Source organism: Ranitomeya imitator, chromosome 6 (assembly GCF_032444005.1).
Source record: "Ranitomeya imitator isolate aRanImi1 chromosome 6, aRanImi1.pri, whole genome shotgun sequence".
In the NCBI taxonomy this organism is placed as follows: Eukaryota; Metazoa; Chordata; class Amphibia; order Anura; family Dendrobatidae; genus Ranitomeya; species Ranitomeya imitator.
Window position 1 is genome coordinate 376,621,242 of NC_091287.1, and position 18,301 is coordinate 376,639,542.

At 44.3% G+C, this 18,301-nt stretch overlaps 1 protein-coding gene across 1 annotated transcript in view; it reads left to right on the top strand.

Moving 5' to 3' along the window:
* PTPN2 (protein tyrosine phosphatase non-receptor type 2) overlaps positions 1–18,301 on the top strand; it is a 97,509-nt gene that overhangs the window by 28,509 nt on the left and 50,699 nt on the right. Inside the window, exon 2 of the mRNA XM_069731010.1 lies at positions 12,494–12,584. Coding sequence (XP_069587111.1) covers positions 12,494–12,584 — 91 coding nt within the window. The remainder of the gene's footprint in view (positions 1–12,493; positions 12,585–18,301) is intronic.

The window sequence follows — 18,301 nt, forward strand, 5'->3', positions numbered from 1 at the left end:
AGATAAGTTCCTTAGGGGGTCTACTTTCCAAAATGGTGTCACTTGTGGGGATTTTCAATGTTTAGGCACATCAGGGGCTCTCCAAACGCGACATTACCATCCTGACGCATCGCCGACCCCCGATCATGTGACGGGGGTCGTCGCTGACGTCATTTTCGGCCGCCCGGCCGGAAGCGGTAGTTAAATGTCGCTGTCTGCGTTTGACAGCGGCATTTAACTAGTTAATAGGTGCAGGCAGATCGCGATTCTGCCCGCGCCTATTACGGGCACATGTCAGCTGTTCAAATCAGCCGACATGTCCCGCCTTTGATGCGGGCTCACCGCGGAGCCCTGCATCAAAGCAGGGGATCTGACCTCGGACGTACTATCCCGTCTGAGGTCAGATAGGGGTTAATTAAACATTCCAAAAATTCCTGTGAAACACCTGAAGGGTTAATAAACTTATTGAATGTGGTTTTGAGCACCTTGAGGGGTGCAGTTTTTAGATTGGTGTCACACTTGGGTATTTTGTATCATATAGACCACTAAAAATAACTTCAAATGAGATGTGGTCCCTAAAAAAAAAAATGGTGTTGTAAAAATGAGAAATTGCTGGTCAACTTTTAACCCTTATAACTCCCTAACAAAAAAAAAAAATTGGTTCCAAAATCGTGCTGATGTAAAGTAGACGTGTGTGATATGTTACTTATTAAGTATTTTGTGTGACATATCTCTGTGATTTAATTGCATAAAAATTCAAAGTTGGAAAATTGCGAAATTTAGTTTTTTTTCACAAATAAACGCAGGTAATATCAAAGAAATTTTACCACTATCATGAAGTACAATATGCCACGAGAAAACAGTCAGAATCACCGGGATCCGTTGAAGCGTTAGAGTTATAACCTCATAAAGGGACAGTGGTCAGAATTGTAAAAATTGGCCTGGTCATTAACGTGCAAACCACCCTCTGGGCTTATGGGGTTAAAAACATATATACAGTATGTGTGTGTGTGTGTGTATGTATGTGTATATATATATATATATATATATATATATATATATATGTGTATACAGTGGGGCAAAAAAGTATTTAGTCAGTCAGCAATAGTGCAAGTTCCACCACTTAAAAAGATGAGAGGCGTCTGTAATTTACATCATAGGTAGACCTCAACTATGGGAGACAAACTGTCACACACTGTTGTTGGTATGTTGGCCCATTCCTCCATGCAGATCTCCTCTAGAGCAGTGATGTTTTTGGCTTTTCGCTTGGCAACACGGACTTTCAACTCCCTCCAAAGGTTTTCTATAGGGTTGAGATCTGGAGACTGGCTAGGCCACTCCAGGACCTTGAAATGCTTCTTACGAAGCCACTCCTTCGTTGCCCTGGCGGTGTGCTTTGGATCATTGTCATGTTGAAAGACCCAGCCACGTTTCATCTTCAATGCCCTTGCTGATGGAAGGAGGTTTGCACTCAAAATCTCACGATACATGACCCCATTCATTCTTTCATGTACCCGGATCAGTCGTCCTGGCCCCTTTGCAGAGAAACAGCCCCAAAGCATGATGTTTCCACCACCATGCTTTACAGTAGGTATGGTGTTTGATGGATGAAACTCAGTATTCTTTTTCCTCCAAGCACAAGTTGTGTTTCTACCAAACAGTTCCAGTTTGGTTTCATCAGACCATAGGACATTCTCCCAAAACTCCTCTGGATCATCCAAATGCTCTCTAGCAAACTTCAGACGGGCCCGGACATATGGTGGCTGGGGGCAGATGTTTTTAGCCAGGGGGGTCCTATAACCATGGTCTCTCTCTAGGCTATTAATATCTGCCCCCAGTCACTGGCTTTCCCTCTCTGGTGGAGAAAATTGCGCAGGAGCCCACGCCAATTTTTTTCTGCGATTTAACCCTTTAATTTTATAGCTAGAGCACCCAAATTTGACACAAAGACACTTCTTACATTACTAAAGAGGAATATGTAATAAAAGGGATATGAGATGGTTTACTGTATGTAAATCAAGTCCTGTCGGGATTGTGAAGGAGATAGGAAAAGCCGGCAATTGAATACCGTTTTTTCTGCTATCTAGCGCTGAATTAAAAATAAGTGTGTGTATGTATGTGTGCGTGTGTGTGTATATGCGTGTGTGTGTATATGCGTGTGTGTATGCGCGTGTGTGTATGCGCGTGTGTATGCGTGTGTATGTATGCGTGTGTGTGTGTATGTATGCGTGTGTGTGTGTATGTATGCGTGTGTGTGTGTATGTATGCGTGAGTGTGTGCGTGTGTGTGTGTGTATATATGTATATGTGTATATATGTATATATATATATATATATATATATATATATATATATATATATATATATATATATATATATATATATATATATATATATATATATATATATGTGTGTATGTATAATCTATCGATATATTACACAAACACATCTATACTATGTGTACACATTTATTCTACCTATTCTATTCTGTCAGTGTGATTTTACTGTACACCGCTCTGAATTGCCGGCTCTTCTATAGAACACCGCTGCGTATTTCTCGCAGGTCACACGCATGGTCGGTGTGTAATCTGTAATTTTCTCGGCCACATAGACTTTCATTGGCGTATTTTTTGCGCAATACGGTGCCAAACGCATGCTGCGTTTTTCTACACCCGTAACATACCGTATATTACGGATGCGTAATATACGGCAGATAGGAGCTGCCCCATAGAGAATCATTGGGCCGTGTGCAGTGCTTTTTTTTCTAGATGTATTTTCTGCGCTCATACGTCCGTAAATCTCGCTAGTGTGACGCTGGCTTTACTCCCTGCTAAAGCCTCTGGTCTTGTTGTGGCCGCTGCGGTGATGCCACATGAACATCATGTGACCGCTGCAGCCAATCACTGGACTTGGCCATCTGCCACCATCTACATCTGTATCATTGCTGAGCCCATAGATTGGTTGCAGTGGTCTCATGATGTCTGTGTGACCTCACCTCAACAGCCAGACCTACAAAGCCCGGAGATGGTGCTCTTAATATTTAAGCACAGGAAGCCAATGGAATAACAGGAAAGCCCTTTAAAATCCTCAAATATACATAGTAGGAAGTGAGCAGAAATGGGCAAAACCATGGAAAAACAAAGCCAGATAAATCAGTTTGGTCCTTCTAGTTTTTTAGTGTTTGGTCCTTCTAGTGTTTTAGTGTTCTCATCTTGGCAGAACAAATATTTAAAATTGGTTATGGAACTTGTGGTACTGTATCTCAGCTTGCCATGTGCAGATCTGGAGGACTCCTTTCTGACTGGTTCTTTCAGCTTTGAATCCAATTACATAGCCTAGGAGTTTGGATGTTATGAACATATGTTTGTTGTCCCTCTTATATTGTTTACCTTCTAGGGCTCGTTCACACAAGCGTATAACTCAGACAAGTGCTATCTGATGTTTTATCATTAACCCCTTCCCGACCTGTGACGCCACGTAGGCGTCATGAAAGCCTGTGCCAATCCGACCTGTGACACCTATGTGTCGTCATTACAGGATCGCGTTCCTGCAGATGGGGTGAAAGGGTTAACTGAAATTTCACCTGACCTGCAGGGACAGGGGGAGTGGTACTTGAGCCCAGGGGGGGTGGCTTTGCCCCTCTCCCCCCCCCCCCCCTCCGTGGCTACTATCCCTCTGATTGGCTGTTGAAAGTGATGTTTCACTTTCAGTCAGAGCAATCATAATATTTCACCCATGAAAATTGGTGAAATATTACAATCCAGCCAAGGCCGATGCTGCAATGTCATCGGCCATGGTTGGAGACCACGATCTGCTACCGCCACCGATTTCATCCCCTCCGTCTTATCCTCTGCTCCCCTCCGTCCTCCTGTCCGCTCCCCCGTTCTCCGATCCCACCCCCTTAACGACCTCCGGTGTCCGTCCATCTTCTGCATGGGCGCCGCCATCTTCCAAAATGGCGGGTTCATGCGCAGTGCACCCGCTAAATCTGCCGGCCGGCAGATTCATTCATTCATTCATTCATTCATTCATTCATTCATTCATTTTTATCACTGTGGTTTACCAAACAGTGGTTTACCCTCACATATGGGGTACCAGCATAGGACAAACTGGACAACTTTTGGGGTCCAATTTTTCCTGTCGCCATTTTGAAAACCTAAAATTGCGGGCTAAAAAATCATTTTTGAGGAAAGAAAAATGATTTTTTTATTTTCACGGCACTGCGTTATAAACTTCTGTGAAGCACTTTGAGGTTCAAAGTGCTCACTACACATCTAGATAAGTTCCTTGGGGGGTCTAGTTTCCAAAGTGGGATCACTTGTGGGGGAGCTCCAATGTTTAGGCACACACACGGTCTCTCCAAACGCGACAGTGTCCGCTAACGATTGGAGTCAAAAAGTCAAATGGCGCTCCTTCCCTTCCGAGCCCTGCTGTGCGCCCGAACAGTGGTTTACCCCAACATATGGGGTATCGGTATACTCAGGAGACATTGCCCAACAATTTTTAGGATCCATTTTAACATGTTGCCCATGTGAAAATGAAAAAAATGAGGCTAAAAGAAGATTTTTGTGAAAAAAAAAAAAAAAGTACTTCATTTTTATGGATCAATTTGTGAAGCACATGAGGGTTTAAAGTGCTCACTATACATCTAGATGTTTCTGGTTCTATAATTGTTCTCTTGTTTCTACAAGACTAGGGAGTCCACCACTCCTTATGGGTCATTTGCATCAAAGCTGTTCCATCCAGCATGTCCACATGGGATATTCCGTCTCTGAACCCTGCTTATACAGGTACTATACAGATGATCAGGTTTTAAATACATCAGATAGGGATTATATACATTAGGTAGGACTGCTCCATATGGGTATACCTTGACGATTGGTGGAGCAGCTTAGTATACATTTTTTTGCAAAAAAACGTATCGACTAAATACCCTGTTTTTTCCATCTTTTGACTAGCACTTGCTTATTACTGTGATTTTTTACAACCGTATTTTTGACCTCACTGTGCTCTTGTGTCTTCTAATGGGGCAATGCAGATCTGACTCTTTTTTTTTTTTTTTCCCCCGCAGACTGAATTTGAGTGAATGTCATCCAATTTGTGGAGCCACTCACAGCATGTTGCTACTATTTCCATTCAAGTCTATGGGTGCATGTAAAACATTGGACTGCGCGCTGATGTCATCTGAGTGCAGCCCAACATCCGTGGACTGACAGTGGAGAAGATGGAGACATTGTGCTCTATATCTTCTCCTCCCCTCATCTGAGAGGTTCTGATCACACAATGCTGAGTTTGATCGGAGTGTCTTTAGCATAATCAAGCTGGTTCTCTCGCATGAGAAAATAAACGCTCATGTGAACTCGGCCATAATACACTCTTTACGTGTATTATGCCTGATTATTATAGTGGCTGATGTTGTGCAATCTTGAAGTTGAAATCTGTTCTGCTATTATATTCCCAACACTCGTGTATATGCCAGCCCTGAAGGTGCCCATATGCTCGGGAGTCTGGTGTTGGCGCGGCATCTTTATTGTAAAGGAGCTGCTGTCTGTGTCGTCTTCTGTTTTCTTTGCTGGTAATGATCCTCTTGCATAAGGCTTCCTGTTCCTTGTTACTTCTGGAAAGTTGTAGTAATTTGATCATCTGGATGAATATGTTCTGGGAAAAATGCTGATCTTTATCTCAGAAGAAGTCAATGAGCAAAATACCCACCCACAAGATCTAAGACTTGAAAAACGTTTTTTTTTTTTACACATGTAACCTACAGTCATTTGGATTCAGATTAGTCTGTACATATGGTGTTGAGACATTCATCATACATTTATGCACTCCTACGCATTACTGGTCTATATACGTCTGCGCTATCAAAACATAAACTTAGGACTCATTCCTACATCAGTGTTTGCTTCTTTTCCAGTGACTTTTCTCACTAAGGCTATGTGCACATGTTCAGGATTTCTTGCAGAAATTTCCTGAGGAAAAACCTGAAATTTTCTGCAAGAAATCTGCATGCGTTTTTTCCGTGTTTTTGGTGTGGTTTTTGTGCAGATTTATCCGGACATTTCCCAGTGCATTATATAGTGGGAAATCCGCCAAAAATCCGCAAAATTAATGAACATGCTTTTTTACCGCTATCACAGGTTCTATCACAGCGATCAAAATAAAAAAAAATAAATAAATAATCCCCCCTTTATCACCCCCATAGGTAGGGACAAAAATAAAAGATTTTTTTTTTTTCTCGCAGGGTTAGGGTTAGTTCACACTGCGTCTAAGCAGTCCGTTAGACGGACTACGTTACACCACGGCATAAACGCGGTGTAACGTAGTCCGTTACGGCCGCCATTGACAGCAATGTCGGATGCATCACTAGCGCACGCCCACAATGGGTGTACGCTAGGGATGTGCCGTCATTGAGTGACGGACCTGGAGACGCAGGCTGCAGCGTTTCCGGGTCCGTCACTGCTAGCGCAGATAGAACTAGCAGATGCTCTATCTGCGCTAGCGCGATGCAAACGTCGGCACTTGCGCTAGCAGCAGCTCGTTAGCGTATGTGCTGAATGGGCTGCTGCTAGCGCAATGTGAACCTGGCCTTAGGGTTAGGGTTTGGGTTACGGCTAGAATTAGGGTTATAACTAGGGTTAGGGTTAGAATTAGGCTTTGTGCACACGGTGCGGATTTGGCTGCGGATTCATAGCAGTTTTCCATCAGGTTTACAGTACCATGTAAACCTATGGAAAACCAAATCCGCTGTGCCCATGGTGCAGAAAATACCGCGCGGCAACGCTGTGTTGTATTTTCGGCAGCATGTCAATTGTTTGTGCGGATTCAGCAGCGTTTTACACCTGTTCCTCAATAGGAATCCACAGGTGAAATCCGCACAAGAAACACTGGAAATCCACGGTAAATGCACAGGTAAAATGCAGTGCCTTTTACCTGCGGATTTTTTAAAAATGGTGCGGAAAAATCTCACACGAGTCCGCAATGTGGGCGCTTAGCCTTAGAGTTAGGGTTGGAATTAGGGTTAGGGGTGTGTTGGGGTTAGGGTTGAGGTTAGGGGTGTGTTGGGGTTAGGGTTGTGATTAGGGTTATGGCTAGAGTTGGGATTAGGGTTAGGGGTGTGTTGGGGTTAGTGTTGGAGTTAGAATTGAGGGGTTTCCACTGTTATGGCACATCAGGGGTCTCCAAACGCAACATGGCGCCACCATTGATTCCAGTCAATCTTGCATTCAAAAAGTCAAATGGTGCTCCCTCCCTTCCGAGCCCCGACGTGCGCCCAAACAGTGGTTTACCCCCACATAGGGAGTACCAGCATACTCGGGACAAACTCGGCAACAATGATTGGGGTCCAATTTCTCCTGTTACCCTTGTGAAAATAAAAAATTGCTTGCTAAAACATCATTTTTGAGGAAAGAAACATGATTTTTATTTTCACGGCTCTGCGTTGTAAACTTCTGTGAAGCACTTGGGGGTTCAAAGTGCTCACCACATATCTAGATAAGTTCCTTGGGGGGTCTAGTTTTGAAAGAGGGGTCACTTGTGGGGGGTTTCTACTGTTTAGGCACATCAGGGGCTCTGCAAACGCAACGTGACGCCCGCAGACCATTCCATCAAAGTCTGCATTTCAAAAGTCACTACTTCCTTTCCGAGCCCTGACGTGTGCCCAAACAGTGGTTCCCCCCCACATATGGGGTATCGGCGTACTCAGGACAAACTGGACAACAACTTTTCGGGTCCAATTTCTCCGGTTACTCATGTGAAAATAAAAAATTGCTAAAAAATAATTTTTGAGGAAAGAAAAATGATTTTTTATTTTCACGGCTCTGCGTTATAAACTTCTGTGAAGCACTTGGGGGTTTAAAGTGGTCACCACACATCTAGATTCGTTCCTTGGGAGGTCTAGTTTCCAAAATGGGGTCACATATGGGGAAGCTCCAATGTTTAGGCACACTGGGGCTCTCCAAACGCCACATGGTGTCAGCAAACGATTGGAGCTAATTTTTCATTCGAAAAGTCAAATGGCGCTCCTTCCCTTCTGAGCCCTACCGTGTGCCCAAACAGTGGTTTACCCACACATGTGAGGTATCCGTGTACTCAGGAGAAATTGCCCAATACATTTTAGGATCCATTTTATCGTGTTGCCCATGTGGAAATTAACAAATTGAGGCTAAAAGAAATTTATTGTGAAAAAAAAGTACTTTTTCATTTTTACGGATCAATTTTTGAAGCACCTGGGGGTTCAAAGTGCTCACTATGCATCTAGATAAGTTACTTGGGGGGTCTAGTTTCCAAAATGGGATCACATGTGGGGAAGCTCCAATGTTTAGGCACACAGGGGCTCTCCAAACGCGACATGGTGTCCGCTAAAGATTGGAGCCAATTTTTCATTGAAAAAGTCAAATGGTGCTCCTTCCCTTCCGAGCCCTGTTGTGCGCCCAAATAGTGGTTCCCCCCCCCCCACATATGGGGTATCGGTGTACTCAGGACAAATTGTACAATAACTTTTGGTGTCCAGTTTCTCTTTTTACCCTTGGGAAAATGAAAAAATTGTTGCTAAAACATCATTTTTGTGACTAAAAAGTTAAATGTTCATTTTTTCCTTCCATGTTGCTTCTGCTGCTGTGAAGCACCTGAAGGGTTAATAAACTTCTTGAATGTGGTTTTGAGTACCTTGAGGGGTGCAGTTTTTAGAATGGTGTCACTTTTGGGTATTTTCAGCCATATAGACCCCTAAAATTGACTTCAAATGTGAGGTGGTCCCTAAAAAAATGGTTTTGTAAATTTTGCTGTAAAAATGAGAAATCGCTGGTCAAATTTTAACCCTTATAACTTCCTAGCAAAAAAGAATTTTGGTTCCAAAATTGTGCTGATGTAAAGTAGACATGTGGGAAATGTTATTTATTAAATATTTTGTCACATAACTCTCTCGTTTAACAGAATAAAAATTCAAAATGTGAAAATGGCAAAATTTTCAAAATTTTAGCCAAATTTCCATTTTTTTCACAAATAAACGCAAAAATTATCGACCTAAATTTACCACTAACATGATGGCCAATATGTCACGAAAAAACAATCTCAGAACCGCTAGGATTCGTTGAATCGTTCCTGAGTTATTACCTCATAAAGGGACACTGGTCAGAATTGCAAAAAACGGCCAGGTCTTTAAGGTCAAAATAGGCTGGGTCATGAAGGGGTTAAACATGACAGGGCACCCCTGTGAAGTGAAAACTATTCCCAGTGACTACCTCTTGAAGCTCATCAAGAGAATGCCAAGAGTGTGCAAAACAGTCATCAAAGCAAAAGGTGGCTACTTTGAAGAACCTAGAATATAAGACATAATTTCAGTTGTTTCACACTTTTTTGTTAAGTATATAATTCCACATGTGTTAATTCATAGTTTTGATGCCTTCAGTGTAAATTTACAATTTTCATAGTCATGAAAATACAGAACATTTTTTAAATGAGAAGGTGTGTCCAAACTTTTGGTCTGTACTGTACAAGTTTAATCTGGAAAAAAAAGCCACACGAATAGAACACGTAGGAGAAAAACTGACGTCTGAGTGAGCCCTGACGAAAGGTGGACCAGTAGCCCATTGCAACTAAAGGTAGAATTTTATCTAGATTAGTTTTCAAGTGAGACTACAATGAGCAGATGTCGCTGCAGTGAAATGTACAGCGCTGCGGTGATGACTCACATTGGGCAGAAAGCCTATCAAAACAAGAGCAGGTCCAACTGCATAAATGGAGACCACTGAGATGTAATGTTGGGTGGTCTTCATACGTTTGATCAGGGGAAATGTCACATTTCCTTTTGTATAATGTGATTTCACTTCGTACGCTGTGTATGAGGAAGGAATTGTAGGTGGACTGGTTATGTAAGTTACTTAAAACTGCTAGTTTATAAACTTCTAGGGTGGTTCTGTTTCTAACTCTTAAATCAGTAAATTGCTATATAAAAGGTCGTGTTTTGATTTTCAAATTTCTCGGGATTTCTGTGGAAATTTACTGTGATTTTAAAGGGAATCGGTTAGCAGGATTTTCCGATGTAATCTGATGGCAGCATGATATAGGGACTGAGATCCTGATTGCAGTGATGTCACTTAGTTTACTGGGTGCAGCAGTTCTGATAGAATCACAGTTTAGATATCTGCTGCAGATGTAGCAAAGCTCTGAATGCTGAGCCCTTTATAACCCCTCCCACACCAGTGATTGACAGCTTTGTGTGCTATGTATATTCAGAGAGCTGCTCATCTGGGGTAGGCGTCGTTGGGGTCCCTACATCAGGGTGCTCTAATAACATAATAAAAACGCGACAAATGGCTTTTTTTTATTATACTGCTGGAGTGGTGCCACTAATCTAAGTTCCCTGCCCCTAGTATTATAGCAGCCGCCTTCTTCGGTCATCGGGGTCTGTCTTCTGCAGGTTGTGACCTCCTGGATCACTCCGCTGTTTTCTGATCGGGCCGGAGGTCACTGCTCAATGTAGGGTGTGACGCCATAGTTTCTCATATCGGAGAGCATTGGCCAAAATGAGCAGACTCGCTCTATTTTGTGCTTTATCATCTAGCATTACTTGCACAATCCCTTCTTAAATGCGATGCAGAAGGGCGTGTAAGGTTTTTTTCTTTATTTTACACTGGAAATGGTTTTAAGAATTGTTGTCCAAATAGCGGAGAATTGTTTCTATCCGTTGAAAACCATGGTTTTCTGTAACTATATGTATACATTGGCATTTGTTCTTGGATTGTGCTATGTGACTCCATATTCTGTGCCTGGCTTGGGTACTTTATCAAGACTCTATTTATGGTACCATGCATAATTTATATTGTACTATTTTGTTCCTGAACATTTCTGTATACCTTGAGGCCATTTCTTATATGTGGGGACCTGAATGTATTTGTCCGTATATTTATTTGCACCTCCCCACTGCCTGGGAGACCTCCCTCTCCATTTGCCCCCTGTTCTGTGTGTCTGTATTTGGCCCACTATGATGATCTTCCCTGTTTAAGGTTTTCCTGTCTCTTTGGCGTCCGTCCTTGGCCCACTGCGCGTGCGCTGGTTTGCGCATGCGCTCTGGGCCCGGGGCGGCCATCATCGGGACGGGTGACCTGGATCCAATGTATTCCAGTCGGCTCATTTGGGTCTGGACTGATTGCTTGTATATTGGGCTGCATTTGCTCTATATGTAGAGCCTGTCTGCCTTTTGACAGTGATTCTCTGCCCCGGTATCCTCTTTTGACTCCTCTGTCTTCTTGGTGTCCGTTCTCGGCCCACTGCGCGTGCGCGCTGGGCCCGGGGCGGACATCTTGGGACGGACGGAGGATCGGTACTTCATGCGCTCTACTGCGCAAGCGCCTATATGTCGGCCTCGGAGTCGGGTGCTTCCTATCTGTGACGCGCTGCAGTGTCTGCATTGCGCTTTCGCCGCTTGGCGCATGCGCACTTGCATCTAGATGGGCGAACCGGAGTGGGAGCCCCAGACCCTTTCCCCTCACTGCGCAGTCGCAGATTTTGCGGGCCACTTCCGGTCCTCAGCTGCACGTTCATCATTCAGATCAAGCTCGCACACCTCCTGTCTCCAGCTGACCCTACTCTGCCTATTACTGGAAAGGTATTTAACCACTGAAGTTGGACATTACTACCATTGCCCCTGAGGAAGCCAGTTCTCTGGTGATACACGTTTGGCACCCGTGCCCGGTGCCACCTTCCTACCTCATCTTCTATTGCCCCGATCCATCACGTGGGGTTGCTACCCTGGAGGCCTGGTACATTTGGTCAGGTAGTATAGGATGCCCTATGCTATTTGTTAGCCACGGGGGGACATCCACTTTTTGTTCCCTCAGGTAGCTTTTAGGGTGGTACTGTGGTTTGACCTTATTACAGGTCTGGTCTGTATTTCTTTTTTGCTATGTCTCTGCAAATTTTAAGTGTTTTTAACTGCTTTATGTAGTGTTCTAAGTGTGTGGTTTAATAAAATTTGTTACATTTTGGCAAATCTTTGTGGTGATCCCTTCAGTTTGCATGCTACTCTTTTTTTTTTTCTTTCGTTCATTGTACCAAATAGGGAGAATCTCTCAGCCACCACCACAATATGAAACTTGTTGGTGGTTCACATTGTTTGCTTGCTGATTAAAATACCAAAGTTTGCTTGACTCCATTAAAACGAGCACAGTAAATAACATCTATGTGATGCGGATGCCATGTACTACTCAAATAGGTAAAAGGAAGAATGTGTTTTTTTGTCTTTTTTTTTTTTATTTCTGCCTTATGTTCATGATACAAAAAAAAATACTCATGTCAAAAAAATGTAGATGGCATGATGTGTGTGAACCCTGGCTAGCCATAAAATTATTTTCCAGGTCTCGTGGCTCAGGGGACCATTCAACAAATGTATAAAATCTTGTAAAGTGATTAGCCAATAAAGACATCACTCTTAAAATAGTTTTGTGGTTTCTTTTTTGTTTGCATTTTAAGTATTTCTGCTCTCACAGCAAAAAATGTTTTTATTTTCTTTCTAGGAAATAAGGTTTAATTCACCTGTGTTGTCCAATAAGATAGCGAAGAACCCAGAAAATAAGAATCGGAACAGATACAGAGATGTTAATCCATGTAAGTACAGTGCTGCTATTGACTGCCTTCATTTTTTTCTTATTTTTCTTGATGATTTTCTCAAGAAAGCAGAGCTGTGATTTACATCTTAGCCCCCGCTGCATTTGCTACTCCCAGAACTTACAAACAGAAGCCCATTGGCGCTCGACACTAAAATTGGATTTAAGCCGCCTTGTTTGGTTGACAACTATCACCTGTTGTCAAATAATAAATAAGTAGTAGAAACAAGAGACCAAACGGCGCTCAGAACCAATCAATAGAAATACAGATAGAAGGCAATTATGGTCTATGTATAGCGCGCCAGAGCGAAAAACTGAGTAATAAAAGCTCACAAACCCAGTAATTTGCCAACGCTGCCCCCGGCCGGTGGCAAGCGTGAAGGGAATCACTGCCAGTTGACCTGAGCGGTAAACACCGCTTCTAATTCGGGGTAGTGATGTCACTTCCGGACCTATGGTCGGGTAAATAAAGGGTAGCAATATACGGCCGGGGCAGCGTTGGTAAATTAGAATCACTGCCTAAAACAGCCCCTCTTTTGTTTTGTGAGCTTTATTACATGGCACCCCGTCACATCTCCACATATCAGTGGGTTAATGAGCTTTATCACCCAGTTTTTCGCTCTTACAGACCGTAATTGCCTTCTATCTCCAGCACGAGGCTCCAACAGGACTCACCGCGTGTCTTCCCGTGTCTGTTGCTTCCTGACGGCTTGCGCAAGCATGTCGATACCTTAGACATACTTACCTCTACCGCGTGTATCAACGGCTACTCACACTGTCCCATTCAATGAGTCTTAAGCAAACGGTACATACCTCCTACAGCACCAATCGCCACTACTGCATCCAGCTTTCACGGCACCCGACTGCTATTACTGCACCCAGCTCTCCTGGCATCTAGCAACCATACAGAAATACAAGTAATACCTCTGTATAATTTTGCATATGGGATTGTCACTGTTACATTAACTTGTACCTTGTCTGACACCACATCTCTGGTGAGATTAACCACCCCGTGAATGGTTGCACGATCAACATTATTGGCGTATGCTGACCTGTAACATTTTTATGGTTACAATTTATTGGTTCTGAGTGCCATTAGGTCTCTTGTTTATACTCCCAGGACTTGTTCCTTTCCCATAAGTTGAACCCCTTAGATGATGCGGTCAATAGCAATCACAGCATCTGAGGAGTTAGAGGAAAGATCTCCCTCCAATAGCTCGTTTGCGCCCTTAAAGGTAATGTCACATTTGACATATCTAATCTATTATTATGGGCATACAGGTTATAGATTGCTGAACAGTAGAGTTGAGCGACCTTGACCTTTTTAGAGTCGAGCCGGGTTTTGCGAAACCCGACTATGTCCAAAGTCGGGTCGAGTGAAATCGGCCGATTATGACGTAAAGTCGGGATCGACCGAAACACGAAACCCAATGCAAGTCAATGGGGCAGCATAGTCGGCAGTGAGTGGGGGCCAGGAAAACACCTAGAGTGCCCATTTTAATGTCAAAACCATCCATTCTTCTTAATGAAGCTTGTCAAGCGTAATTTACCTTAAAATAATTGGAAGGCATTTGAAATTGGGGGTCATTTGGCTAAAGTTGTGGGGGGTAGGGCTGGTTCAAGTAATTAGTGGGCCCAGTAAATCTGGACCACGTCACGGCAGTGGAGCAGGGAGAGGTAAGTATTTCAACTTTGCAAGTGCTGTGATCCTGAGCAAGCAGGGGGGGGCCCACTCGTTGGCATTGGCACTGGCACAGGGCCCCTCAAAGTACAGCGGTGTGTTTGCACGGCGGGGGCGCCTCCCACCGGCAGCAACACTTTTGCGTACTATGAGAGGCCCTGTGCCAGTGACGTCGCCAACTAGTATTCCTCCCCCCACCTGATGAAGGAACCTGCACTTTCATCTGCACCTTCCTCTTTGTCCCCGTGTGAGGTGGTATGGTATGCGGGAAGAGCAACCTGACTTTCAGCAGGGTCACAATGTTGTTGTGTAGCGTGCACGGGGAATGTTGCGTTATGGGTCAATGTACCAGCAGACTCATCTATCACTGGCTGGGCAATGGGCACGATGAAGTGGAAACACAGATATAGGCCCAAAGAAGAAAGTGGGCTAAATGCAGTTCAAAATTGGTAACACAGGAATAACCAGGGGGCATTGCAGTGGAGGACAACTGGAATGAGAGGCTGACACAGAGAGTAGGGCCAAATCAGTAAGTAGTCGAAATGCAGTTCAAAATTGGCAACCGTAGTAAACAGGCGGCACAGCTTTGTTCAGTGGAGGAGAACAGCAAGGAGTGGCAGACACCGATAGTAGGCCCCAACCCAACTAGTAGGCCAAATGCAGTCTAACATTAACAACTACTTAACGAGAGGCTGAAAATGGAATTTCAGGACAGGAAACCAGGAGAACAGCAAGGAGTGGCAGACACCGATAGTAGGCCCCAAACCAACTAGTACGCCAAATGCAGTTGTTCCATTTAACCACAATTTAATGAGAGCCTGAAGATAGAAGCTCAGGAAAGGCAACCTGGGGAACACCTTGGAGTGTAACACACCATCTCTCTCCACCCCATACCCATTTTGTAGGCCTAATGCTGTGTACTTTTCTACAACTACTAAACGAGAGTCGGAAGACCGAAGCAATGGCAAGGAAACCTGGGGAACACCTTGGAGTGTAACACACCATCTCTCTCCACCCCATACCCAATTTGTAGGCCTAATGCAGCCTACTTTCCGACACCTACTAAACGAGAGCATGAAGATCGAAGCTCAGGAAAGGCAACCTGGGGAACACCTTGGAGTGTAACACACCATCTCTCTCCACCCCATACCCATTTTTTAGGCCTAATGCAGTGTACTTTTCTACAACTACTAAACGAGAGTCGGAAGACCGAAGCAATGGCAAGGAAACCTGGGGAACACCTTGGAGTGTAACACACCATCTCTCTCCACCCCATTCCCCATTTTTTAGGCCTAATGCAGCCTACTTTCCGACACCTACTAAACGAGAGCATGAAGATCGAAGCTCAGGAAAGGCAACCTGGGGAACACCTTGGAGTGTAACACACCATCTCTCTCCACCCCATACCCATTTTGTAGGCCTAATGCTGTGTACTTTTCTACAACTACTAAACGAGAGTCGGAAGACCGAAGCAATGGCAAGGAAACCTGGGGAACACCTTGGAGTGTAACACACCATCTCTCTCCACCCCATACCCAATTTGTAGGCCTAATGCAGCCTACTTTCCGACACCTACTAAACGAGAGCATGAAGATCGAAGCTCAGGAAAGGCAACCTGGTGAAAACCTTGGAGTGTAACACAACCTGTCTCTACACCCCATACACAATTAGTAGGCCTAATGCAGCGTAGTTTCCAACAGCTACTAAACGAGAGCCGGAAGATCGAAGCTCAGGAAAGGCAACCTGGGGAACACCTTGGAGTGTAACACAACCTCTCTCTACACCATGGAAGGGCTGATTCTTAGGAAGGAAGGCTGTTGTAAATAAGCATTGCGCGTCCGAGGGTGATTATATTCTTATTCGGTATCTACTCACCCTCGGACGCGCCATGCTTCTTGATTTGTAATTAATGTTTATTTGCAATGTGCTTTTGACTTACTCAATTATTTTTTTAATTATTGATTTTATTAAATTAATAGTTTAACATCTTATTGGAAATAATTTAAAGGAGACGCGACAGGACAACACTCGGTGGATGCCATATCTGTGTTAACAACTCCAAAAAACTTTCAGTTAACTTCTTGCAGGAGAAAGAAATTGTAGCTGTTGGACCTTTGTAGTACAGTTCCAGATATTTGTTGTGTGTTTGTTTTGATTGTTAAAATGTCTGCATTTGAGATCTCAACACGATCTTATTTTTTATAATCAAATTAATTTTTTAAATATTTTATTAGGTTGGTTCAAGGGGTACACGGGCCGCAGTAGACAGGTCAGTGGAGGCCTAGTGGAAGGAGGGACCACAGACAGGCATCGAAGGCCTAAAATAATAACACATGGCTGTAGGCAATTTTAAATTGGTTCCAGGGGTACACAGGCAGCAGTGCCCTGGTCAGTGTAGTAGTAGTTGAAAGAATGGACCGCAGACAGGCATCGAAGGCCTAAAATAAAAAAATTGGGCTGGCTGTAGGCAATTTTAAATTGGTTCCAGGGGTACACGGGCAGCAGTGGTGTGGTCAGTGGAGGCCTAGTGGAAGGAGTGACCGCAGACAGGCATCGAAGGCCTAAAATATTAACACATGGCTGTAGTCAATTTTAAATTGGTTCCAGGGGTACTTGGGCAGCAGTGCCCTGGTCAGTGTAGTAGTAGTTGAACGAATGGACCGCAGACAGGCATCGAAGGCCTAAAATAAAAAAATTGGGCTGGCTGTAGGCAATTTTAAATTGGTTCCAGGGGTACACGGGCAGCAGTGGTGTGGTCAGTGGAGGCCTAGTGGAAGGAGTGACCGCAGACAGGCATCGAAGGCCTAAAATAATCACACATGGCTGTAGGCAATTTTAAATTGGTTCCAGGGGTACACGGGCAGCAGTGGTGTGGTCAGTGGAGGCCTAGTGGAAGGAGTGACCGCAGACAGGCATCGAAGGCCTAAAATAATAACACATGGCTGTAGGCAATTTTAAATTGGTTCCAGGGGTACACGGGCAGCAGTGGTGTGGTCAGTGGAGGCCTAGTGGAAGGAGTGACCGCAGACAGGCATCGAAGGCCTAAAATAATAACACATGGCTGTAGGCAATTTTAAATTGGTTCCAGGGGTACACGGGCAGCAGTGCCCTGGTCAGTGTAATAGTAGTTGAAAGAATGGACCGCAGACAGGCATCGAAGGCCTAAAATAAAAAAATTGGGCTGGCTGTAGGCAATTTTAAATTGGTTCCAGGGGTACACGGGCAGCAGTGGTGTGGTCAGTGGAGGCCTAGTGGAAGGAGTGACCGCAGACAGGCATCGAAGGCCTAAAATAATAACACATGGCTGTAGGCAATTTTAAATTGGTTCCAGGGTTACACGGGCAGCAGTGGTGTGGTCAGTGGAGGCCTAGTGGAAGGAGTGACCGCAGACAGGCATCGAAGGCCTAAAATAATCACACATGGCTGTAGGCAATTTTAAATTGGTTCCAGGGGTACACGGGCAGCAGTGGTGTGGTCAGTGGAGGCCTAGTGGAAGGAGTGACCGCAGACAGGCATCGAAGGCCTAAAATAATCACACATGGCTGTAGGCAATTTTAAATTGGTTCCAGGGGTACACGGGCAGCAGTGGTGTGGTCAGTGGAGGCCTAGTGGAAGGAGTGACCACAGACAGGCATCGAAGGCCTAAAATATTAACACATGGCTGTAGTCAATTTTAAATTGGTTCCAGGGGTACTTGGGCAGCAGTGCCCTGGTCAGTGTAGTAGTAGTTGAAAGAATGGACCGCAGACAGGCATCGAAGGCCTAAAATAAAAAAATTGGGCTGGCTGTAGGCAATTTTAAATTGGTTCCAGGGGTACACGGGCAGCAGTGGTGTGGTCAGTGGAGGCCTAGTGGAAGGAGTGACCACAGACAGGCATCGAAGGCCTAAAATATTAACACATGGCTGTAGTCAATTTTAAATTGGTTCCAGGGGTACTTGGGCAGCAGTGCCCTGGTCAGTGTAGTAGTAGTTGAAAGAATGGACCGCAGACAGGCATCGAAGGCCTAAAATAAAAAAATTGGGCTGGCTGTAGGCA